The 11,222-nt window shown below is 43.1% G+C and overlaps 1 protein-coding gene and 1 pseudogene across 2 annotated transcripts; one reads left to right on the top strand and one right to left on the bottom strand.

Moving 5' to 3' along the window:
* Positions 1 to 1,682: 1,682 nt before the first annotated feature.
* On the bottom strand, positions 1,683 to 5,072 carry LOC311140190 (stathmin-2-like). The gene is made up of 3 exons (XM_084175134.1): positions 4,597 to 5,072; positions 3,510 to 3,701; positions 1,683 to 2,329 (listed from the first exon to the last, which is right to left on the bottom strand). The coding sequence occupies exons 1-3, from the start codon at positions 4,765 to 4,767 to the stop codon at positions 2,270 to 2,272; spliced, it is 423 nt and encodes a 140-aa protein (XP_084031260.1). The 5' UTR covers positions 4,768 to 5,072; the 3' UTR covers positions 1,683 to 2,269.
* A 142-nt stretch (positions 5,073 to 5,214) lies between these two features.
* LOC311140191 (uridine phosphorylase 1-like) lies at positions 5,215 to 9,720 on the top strand (annotated as a pseudogene). Its single transcript, XR_014615483.1, has 6 exons — positions 5,215 to 5,864; positions 6,166 to 6,318; positions 6,805 to 6,919; positions 7,271 to 7,480; positions 7,777 to 7,923; positions 8,919 to 9,720. The product of XR_014615483.1 is annotated as a uridine phosphorylase 1-like (transcript).
* Positions 9,721 to 11,222: the final 1,502 nt, after the last annotated feature.

The following is an 11,222-nucleotide window of genomic DNA, read 5'->3' as shown; positions in this document are numbered from 1 at the left end:
GTGCAAGCAAGGAGGCCTACAAACCTGACTCAGTTACACCAGCTCTGTCAGGAGGAATGGGCCAAAATTCACCCCACTTATTGTGGGATGCTTGTAGAAGGCTACCCGAAACATTTGACCCAAGTTAAACAATTGAATGGCAATGCTACCAAATACTAATTGAGTGTATGTAAACTTCTGACCCACTGGGAATGTGATGAAATAAATAAAAGCTGAAAGAAATCATTCTCTCTAATATTATTCTGACATTTCACATTCTTAAAATAAAGTGGTGATCCTAACTGACCTAAGACAGGGAATTTTACAAGGATTAAATGTCAGGAATTGTGAAAAACTGAGTTTAAATGTATTTGGCTAATGTGTATGTAAACTTCTGACTTCAACTGTATATATATATCTGATATTTCTTCATTTCTTTCTTTTATATTTGGGGATTTGTGTGAATTGTTTTGTATTGTTAGGTATATTGCACTGTTGGACCTAGAAAAATAAGCATTTCGCTGAACCTGCGATAACATCTGCTAAATATGTGTACGCAACCAATACATTTGATTTGATTTGATTTGGATGTGGTCTTCATCAAACTTGTTCGTTGTCAGGCATCCGGTGGGCGTCCACAATCCGTCCGTCCGTCTGTCTGTCTGTCCACCCATGGTTAGGGAGACATGGTGGGTTGTGTCTGCTAGTCTAGTCATTCTGTCTATCTGCCTTTCCATCTTGCAGACTCTGGGGAAGTGGATGTCTATCGCTGAGAGTTTAATTCACAGCAACAAACACCCATGGCAGGATTTATCACGCAGCACCTGGATAGAGATCTCTGTGCCTGTAGGTACACAGAACAACACTCTTGATATCGCCCAGTTCTATGGCTTCAGTATTCCACATCAGAATGCTTCAGGAATCGAATGCTTCAGGATCAACTCTAACTTTACTCTGCATGACAACAACACATGGACTTCAGTGATCCCCTACCCTGTTTCTGAGGTCCTCCTGACAACGTGCCCAGACTGCCTCCTGACCCTGGAGAGATGGGTTGAGGATGGGAATACCTCTCTAAAGCTCTTCAGTAGGAGAAGGGAGCTCACTGCTGCTGAACTGGACTTCTTTAAGAAACAGGTGGATTGTCTCAGTCTGCCACCAGCGACGTTCATGGATCCACAGGAAGATCTCTGTCCCGACACAACGCCACTCTTAGAAGATCATATTAAAAAGGCAGCTGAGAAGATACTGGGGGCTTTTATTCAGAAATTGTCAAATGTGTTTTCACTGTGGTGGTAGGGTTAATGAGTAGTTCTCTTTCCTCCTCCTCCCTGATTGGTTTGGTGCCCACCATGTATTCTACTGTAACCCAGGGTTACAGTACCTAACCCAGCAAGCCTGTAAACAGTCACTGATGCCAGCCTTGATGTGGGACCAAACTCCACTCTGCTAGTATTGCTCTACGTTCAACACAATAAATGCAGATTAAGACAAATATGACTGACACTGTTTTTTGTTTGTCCCAATAATCAGTTACAATCGGGAGCATTTAAAAAGAAAATAACAAAAATAATTGGTGATATTGGTCTAATTACATCACCTACTCAACGTATCTTATCGACAGGACAGAGAAGTCATTCCTAAAACATCAACACCACTCATTATGTTTAGGTCATTGGTTCTTTTATTTGGCAGTTTACATGTTTCCTTGTCTTTAGCACAGAAAATAATGAGATGGCGCATGCCATGTTGACAGAACCCCAAAGCTTTATTCAGCGAAGCTTGAGACATACGGAAGGAGAACACTTGTACTTTAGTAGTCAGCTTGTGGAGGATGCAGGCAGATCGTTGTGACATGTCTAAAAATAGTAATTTTAGTGTGCTGAATGTGGAGCATCCATTCTCTATCTATGGAACTACCAGAGAGAGGACGCTGATGATATGACACCTCACTTGAAACACACACACACACACACACACACACACACACAAGGACACACACACGAGAGACAGAGCGAGAGATAGACAGATCAATTAAAGAAAGTATTTACAAAATAATACCCATGTTTTCATGTTATTGATTTTCCAAAAGAGTGTGATCCTTTTTCATGTCCACCGTTAATACTGATAGAGGGTGTGTGTGTATGGAGGGGTTGGGTGGGTGGTGTAGTGTGTTGGTAGTGAGGTCCTCCACCCTCCAGGTCTCCAGGGCTTGGTGTCTGCTGTGGAGTGACCAGGTGTGAGGCTGGATGGAGGGATGTGGTTAGTGGATGTTGGGGAGAGGTGGGGCTCACGCTGTCAGCTCTTCCCTCAGCTCTTTGTTCCTGCGCACCACGGCTGCGTGTCTTTCCTGAAACACAGGACACAGACAGACACCGCAGATAGAGAGTAGGAAGCTAATATCAACACTGGACAGGAAGTTATAGCTAAACTATATACAGTCGTGATGCACCCCTAGTGGTCTCTTAGAATTAAGACTATTTATTTTGTAGTTTAATCATTCTAATTCTAGATCACACCTTCTCCTGCAGGCGTTGCATCATGGCTGCCAGATGGGCCTGGCGGTTCTCCTTGATCCATCTTACATTACTACTCCATTACTACCTTACTACTACTACTACTACTACTACTACTATTACTACTGTACTACTACTACAGTACTACTACTACTACTACTACTACTACTACTATTACTACTACTACTACTACTACAGTACTACTACTACTACTACTACTACTACTACTACTACTACTATTACTACTACTCCATTACTACTACTACTACTACTACTACTACTACAACTACTACTACTACTACTACTACTACTATTCCATTACTACTACTACAGTACTGCTACTACTAGTACTACTACTACTACTAGTACTACTACTACTACTACTACTACTACTCCATTACTACTACTACAGTACTACTACTACTAGTACTACTAGTACTACTACTACTAGTAGTACTACTACTACTACTACTACTACAACTACTACTAATAATATAAAATAATATGCCATTTAGCAGACGCTTTTATCCAAAGCGACTTACAGTCTTGCGCGCATACATTTTTTTTGTGTATGGGTGGTCCCGGGGTTCGAACCCACTACTCTGGCGTTATAAGCGCCGTGCTCTACTACTACTACTACTACTACTACTCCATTACTACCCTACTACTCCATTATTACTACTACTACTACCACTACTAATACTACTACTACTACTACTACCACTACTGCTACTACTCCATTACTACTACTACAGTACTACTACTACTACTACTACTACTACTACTACTACTACTCCATTACTACTACTACTACTACTACTACTACTACTACTACTACTACTACTACTCCATTACTACAACTACAGTACTACTACTACTACTACTACTACTACTACTACTACTACTACTACTCCATTACTACTACTACTACAGTACTACTACTACTACTACTACTACTCCATTACTACTACTACAGTACTACTACGACAGTACTACTGGTCAGTCTTCTCTCACCTTCTCCTGCAGGCGTTCCATCATGGCTGCCAGGTGGGCCTCCCGGTTCTCCTTGATCTGCTCCATCTTCATGGTGAGCTTCTCCTCTGCCATCTTGCTGAAGTTGCTGATCTCTTTCATGGCCTTGAGCAGCACGTCCCTCTCATGCTCCGTCTTCTCTGCCAGGGCCCTCAGCACCTGGGCCTCCTGGGACTGGACCACAGAGAGACCAGGGATGTCACCATAGAGTTAGAATCACTAGGACTGGGACTGGACCACAGAGAGACCAGGGATGTCACCATAGAGTTAGAATCACTAGGACTGGGACTGGACCACAGAGAGAGCAGGGATGTCACCATAGAGTTAGAATCACTAGGACTGGGACTGGACCACAGAGAGAGCAGGGATGTCACCATAGAGTTAGAATCACTAGGACTGGGACTGGACCACAGAGAGAGCAGGGATGTCACCATAGAGTTAGAATCATTAGGACTGGGACTGGACCACAGAGAGACCAGGGATGTCACCATAGAGTTAGAATCACTAGGACTGGACCACAGAGAGAGCAGGGATGTCACCATAGAGTTAGAATCACTAGGACTGGACCACAGAGAGAGAGTAGGGATGTCACAATAGAGTTAGTGTTAATAGAATGGTCAAAGCACCTCAGACCACAGTAATTTGACTGGTACACTCATGGGTACATTCAATATGGCCACTGGTCCACCCACCACAGAATGTTGACTTCAACAAGAATGCCCGTTATAGAATTGATTATTATCACTATATGCCAACATATGGGGCTCTGGAGTTGCCTACTCATAGAAATAGGAATATATACCACATTTCTATTATTCTAGTTCTATTTCAGGTCTACTTCTCACCCTCCTCCAGACTGGACCACAGAGCAGTGATGTCACCATAGAAGTAGAATCACTAGATATAGAATTCCCTACTGCAGTTCTATCATTCTAGTTCTATAGTTCTAATACTCACCCTCTTCAGGACTGGACCACAGAGCAGTGATGTCACCATAGAAGTAGAATCACTAGATATAGAATTCCCTACTGCAGTTCTATCATTCTAGTTCTATAGTTCTACTACTCACCCTCCTCCGGTCCTCAGCTGCCTCCAGTTTCTTCTGGATGTCCTCTAGGGACACCTCCCTCTTGGGGGGCGAGGTTACGCTCTGGGCTGTGTCCGACACCGGTGATGGGGTCTTCAGGATCACCTCGAAGGCCTGGCCCAACGCCCGCTTGTTGATGGGCTTTACCGCCATGTCTGAAAAACAAGGTCAACTATTTAATTCAAGTCATTCAGGACATTACCATGATAAACTGTGAAGTACCTGTATGATCGAATTGAACAATACAAAATAAGTAGGAAAGAAATCCTTGCAGTAAAATAAACGGCACATTTCCTGGATTATCTTGATATGAAATGACATCAGGTCAACTACAGTGCCATTCAGATTGCAGTGCTTTGACTTGATCTGAAAGACTGCGCACTGGAAGTAAAAAGTGTTGTGTGATCTGGCTCTGACCTTCAAACTCACAGACGACCAGCTTGTAGTAGTGAAAAAAGTGTCCAATTGTCACACTTGAGTAAAAGTAAAGATACCTTAATAGAAAATTATAAAAGTAAAAGTGAAATTCACCCAGTAAAATACTACTTGAGTTAAAGTCTAAAAGTATTTGGTTTTAAATATATTTAAGTATCAAAAGTAAATCTAATTGCTAAAATATTCTTAAGTATCAAAAGTAAAAGTATAAATCTTTTAAAATTACTTATGTTAAGCAAACCAAACGGCACAATTTTCTTGTTCTTTTAATTTACAGATAGCCAGTGGCACACCGACATCATTTACAAACCAACCATTTGTGTTTCGTGAATCGGCGAGATCAGAGGCAGTACGGATGACCAGGGATGGTCTTTTGATTAGTGTGTGAATTGGACAATTTTCCTGTGCTGCTAAGCATTCGAAATGTAACGAGTACTTTTGGGTGTCAGGGAAAATGTATGGAGTAAAAATACATCATTTTCTTTAGGAATATAGTAAGTAAAAGTAAAAGTTGTCAAAAATATAAATAGTACAGTATAGTACGGATACCCCAAAATACTGTTTAAGTAGTACTTTAAAGTATTTTTACTTAAGTACTTTACACCACTAGTAGGCTGACCACTCCCTTTAATCAGTGGAGGAAGTAAAATACAAGACTGGTCTACCCTAAATGTCCTTTTATGATTGATTTCCTTAGTGAAAGCACTGTCTATGTGCATAACCCACACCTGGATGAGATGAAAGATGACGTTCTCTACCACTTTAACCTGGGGACCTCCACACACAACCTGCCTGCCATGTTTGGAGACGTCAAGGTAAGGTTACTGATTGATTCATTAGGCTACTAGCTAGATTGCATCAGTAAATGGACATTCATAACCTCATCCTAATTCCTGCATTCAATATGCTCATCTTTTCTGTATTCATCACACATTGGGCTGGTTTCCCAGATACAGATAAAGCCTAGTCCTGGACAAAAAAAAACTTTCGATGGACATTCTCCATAGAACATGCATTTTAATCCAGGACTACGCTTAATCTGTATTTCTATAGACTTTTTGTATTCAACCCAGGACGTTAACATTTACGCCGTCTGCTCTTATGTCCATGTCTCAGTTTGTGTGTGTTGGGGGCAGTCCCTGGAGAATGAAGTCCTTCATAGAGTATATTGCTGGAGAGCTGAGTCTGGAGGACCCCAAGGCTGAGTACCCCAACATCTGTGCAGGAACTGACCGCTACGCCATGTACAAGATTGGCCCCGTGCTCTCCGTCAGCGAAACGTGAAGAAATACAATACTAGTACCCATTTCAATCACTTACGGTTTATTATAGTGTCACTAGATGTTAGTAAGATTAACATGGGTCGGGACTCAAATGGTACCCAATATTGCACTAGTTTTGACAAGGGCTCTGGACAAAAGTCGTCACTAGGGAATACGGTGCCATTTGGGACACAGTCACGATGTTGCACCTTTGGGTGGAATTGTAATCGATGCCCTGGGAATGAAAGGTAATATAAAGGAATAGAGAAGGTTTCTTTGTAAAATAAATGGACACGTTGGTGTGGCAGCTTGTTCTGCCAGACAGACTGAGTTGAGTGGCCTAATCATTGTCTTCCTTCAGATGGCGTCATTCTAACGCAACCGCGTTGCCATGCAGACAAGGTGGTCACGCTATCTGACGTAAGACAGTGGTTGTGTAATGTGATACATCTATGACATCACGTGTCTCTGTCTCTCTCTCTCTCTTTTACAGCATGGCATGGGTATCCCCTCCATCGCCATCATGTTACACGAGCTCATCAAGCTCCTCTACCATGCTCGCTGCACTGATGTTACCGTCGTACGCATTGGGACCTCCGGTGGATTAGGTAGGCCTATATAGAGTTGATTTAGACGTTTTCTGTCAGGTTGTACTTCTCAAGTGCTTTGGATATGATTTAATTCCTTTATGATTAAACACAGCACACCTGAATCCCACTGTAGTCAAACGAGTAATAACACTAATACGTGGTGTTTAAATCAATCAATCAATTAAAGTCCTTTAATTAAGCTAAACTTGCATCCCAAATGGCACCCTATTCCCTATATAGTGTACTACTTTTGACGAGGGCCCAAAGTAGTGCACTTTACATGGAACAGTGTGTCATTTGGGACACAGGCCTAAAACAAGCCATATTTGCTATACATTGTACATCCACTGATCCACTTTCTCTCTCCAGGCCTTGAGCCTGGCACGGTTGTTGTCACCAAGCAGTCAGTAGACGCCACCTTCCTGCCCAGGTTGGAGCAGGTCATCCTGGGGAATACTGTGGTGCGCAGCACGGACCTGGACCAAGGGCTGGCTGAAGAGCTGCTGCAGTGCAGCAAGGACCTGGGTCAATTTGAGACGGTGGTAGGAAACACCATGTGCACCATGGATTTCTATGAAGGTGTCGATTGTTATACGCTACTTCAGTATTTTGCTTGTTGTCTGCGATTCTGTCTTTTTCAAATGTGTTGCTGTGTTAGCATGGTACCTGACCTGTTTTTGCTCCTGTCAACTCCATTGCTGTCATTGTAAAGCCAAACATGTTAGGCATGACAATGAGTGAGTTGGCATGACAATGAGTGAGTTGGCATGACAATGAGTGAGTTGGCATGATGGCACAAACAGACTGGCACTCAGGTTATATTGCTGTGCCCTACTAGTTATTGTGGGTAGCTAGCTGGTGTTTTGTGTGTCCAGGACAAGCGCGTCTGGATGGGGCCTTCTGCTCCTACACAGAGAAGGATAAACAGGACTACCTGACCGAGGCCTATGAGTCTGGGGTTCGCAACATCGAGATGGAGTCTTCCGTGTTTGCTGCCATGTGTAAACTCAGCGGTCTAAAAGGTACACCGCTGGTGTAGTTGTATCTATCCATGATGATAGCACAAGCCATATTAGCAGTTACACGCCAATAGTGTTATTCGCAGACATAAAGCTTTTTAAAAGTCCAGGTCTACAGGGAGGGTAACAGATCCAGGTTCTGAGCAGGAGTGGTACCGTAACGTCCTAGTGTCCGGGGTGAGTCCAAAAGGAAAGTCCAGTAGTGGTAAACGGGATGGTGGTGGCAGGAGTGAAGCGGAGGCAGGAGTCAGGTTCCAATAATCTGTGGCACAGGAGAAATGTAAATAGAACAGGCCAAAAACACAAAGAGTGAAAACAAGCAGGTTGAATCAGCAGCGAGACTAACATGGTCGTCTTGACTATGATCTGACGATGAGTGGCAAGTTTGACCGGGTCTTTAAGGCTGAGGTGATTATGGTGAATGAGCTGCAGCTGGAACCCTGACTCCCGCACACCAGACTTCACTCCTGCAATCAAGGACAGACAGAGGGGAGGGGGAGAGCAGAGAGAGAGCTACCTAGCAGCAGTAGGCCTAACACCATGTGTAAACTCAGTGGTCTAAAAGGTACACCGCTGGTGTAGTTGTATCTATCCATGATGATAGCACAAGCCATATTAGCAGTTACACGCCAATAGTGTTATTCGCAGACATAAAGCTTTTAAAAATAAAAAAACCTTTGACTTTGTTAATGAAAGATGAAAGAAATATATATATATGTATTTGAATAGATGTATATTAAACATATGTATTTTACATCATATTAATGAACTTAAAGGTCCTAAAGTTGAACCTTTTGGTAGGATCAAAGTTCAGTAGCGTTGCTGGTAAATAAATAGGCTGGTCCCTGATCTGTTTGTGTTGTCATGCCAACTCCCTGTCTCATGTTTGACATGACAATGAGTGACAAGGAGTTGGCATGATACCGTAGCACAATCAGACGGGCACTCAGGCTAGTAAATAATCAACCTCTGTCCTCTGTCTCTGTGTTCCTCTGAAGCGGCCGTGGTGTGTGGGACTCTACTGGGCCCTCAGAAAGGGGACCAGCTGATCAGCTCTCATCAAGTTCTCCACAGCTACCAACAACGTCCTCAGATACTGGTCGGCCACCTGATCAAAGAAGATGCTCCAAGCCTCAGGCTCTAGCAAAAGCTAGGCTCTTGCTTTTTAGCATTCTGATGGTATGTTACTTATAGTAACATTAAGGACACCATAACCCGTTCAAAGGCACTTCAATCTTTTGTCTTGCCCAGTCACCCTCTGAATGACACACATACACAATCCATGTCTCAATTGTCTCAAGGCTTAAAAATCCTTCTTTAACCTGTCTCCTCCCCCTCATCTACACTGATTTGAAGTGGATTTAACAAGTGACATCAATAAGGGATCGTAGCTTTCACCTGGATTCACCTGGTCAGTCTGTCATGGAACGAGGTGTTCTTAATGTTTTCTATGCTCAGTGTAAGTGTATTTTAGGGCAGCACTGATTCATACTCATTCCAAATCAAATCAAATCAAATTTTATTGGTCACATGCGCCGAATACAACAGGTGCAGACATTACAGTGAAATGCTTACTTACAGACCTTAACCAACAGTGCGTTTATTTTTAACAAAAAAAGTAAAAATAAAACAACAACAAAAAAAGTGTTGAGAAAAAAAAAGAGCAGAAGTAAAATAAAATAACAGTAGGGAGGCTATATATACAGGGGGGTACCGGTGCTGAGTCAATGTGCGGGGGCACCGGCTAGTTGAGGTAGTTGAAGTAATATGTACATGTGGATAGAGTTAAAGTGATTATGCATAAATAATTAACAGAGTAGCAGCAGTGTAAAAAGGATGGGGTGGGGGGGCAGTGTAAATAGTCCGGGTAGCCATGATTAGCTGTTCAGGAGTCTTATGGCATGGGGGTAGAAGCTGTTGAGAAGTCTTTTGGACCTAGACTTGGCACTCCGGTACCGCTTGCCGTGCGGTAGCAGAGAGAACAGTCTATGACTAGGGTGGCTGGAGTCTTTGACAATTTTGAGGGCCTTCCTTTGACACCACCTGGTATAGAGGTCCTGGATGGCAGGAAGCTTGGCCCCAGTGATGTACTGGGCCGTACGCACTACCCTCTGTAGTGCCTTGCGGTCGGAGGCCAAGCAGTTGCCATACCAGGCGGTGATGCAACCAGTCAGGATGCTCTCGATGGTGCAGCTGTAGAATTTTTTGAGGATCTGAGGACCCATGCCAAATCTTTTCAGTCTCCTGAGGGGGAATAGGCTTTGTCGTGCCGTCTTCACAACTGTCTTGGTGTGTTTGGACCATGATAGTTCGTTGGTGATGTGGACACCAAGGAACTTGAAGCTCTCAACCTGTTCCACTACAGCCCCGTCGATGAGAATGGGGGCGTGCTCAGTCCTCTTTTTTTTCCTGTAGTCCACAATCATCTCCTTTGTCTTGGTCACGTTGAAGGAGAGGTTGTTGCCCTGGCACCACACGGCCAGGTCTCTGACCTCCTCCCTATAGGCTGTCTCATCGTTGTCGGTGATCAGGCCTACCACTGTTGTGTCGTCGGCAAACTTAATGATGGTGTTGGAGTCGTGCCTGGCCATGCAGTCATGGGTGAACAGAGAGTACAGGAGGGGACTGAGCACGCACCCCTGAGGGGCCCCCGTGTTGAGGATCAGTGTGGCAGATGTGTTGTTACCTACCCTTACCACCTGGGGGCGGCCCGTCAGGAAGTCCAGGATCCAGTTGCAGAGGGAGGTGTTTAGTCCCAGGATCCTTAGCTTAGTGATGAGCTTAGAGGGCACTATTCCATATAACCTGGCTGCTTTCACTATGGACTTCGCAATCATTCGCAATCACAATGATTCTCAATCGCAATCATTGACCATATAGAATACAATATCTATCTATCGTATCAATGTTCTCTGGATTGTAGCTCAGTGTTACCAAGTTAGAATAGTAATCATAACAAACACCAAACACACCTCTTGCTTGACACTACCTCTATTTTATACCAAATAAACCAATGCTGGGTTAAGTAAAGTAACTTATTCCATAAATTGTTGCTTTGTGTGACATTAGAAAAGGGAATATTATACCCAGTTTGTTTCTAAACTCCTTGATCTTTTTTTAACCCCAAGCCTTTAAGATTGAATGTTTGGTTTTAATTTACCAGTATGTATATTTTAGTTGTATATGCTGTAGCTATGGTAACAAGCAAGTTATGAATATTAAAGTTAAAACTTCTCTGCACCAAAATGTAATTTTAGTTACTTTGAAGACTTATCAGTAATAATAATAATATGCCATTTAGC

The sequence above is a fragment of the Coregonus lavaretus genome (genome assembly GCF_964263955.1).
Source record: "Coregonus lavaretus genome assembly, chromosome: 13".
NCBI lineage: Eukaryota > Metazoa > Chordata > Actinopteri > Salmoniformes > Salmonidae > Coregonus > Coregonus lavaretus.
The sequence above is the reverse complement of the archived record's forward strand: the minus strand, read 5'-3'. Positions and strand labels throughout refer to the sequence as shown.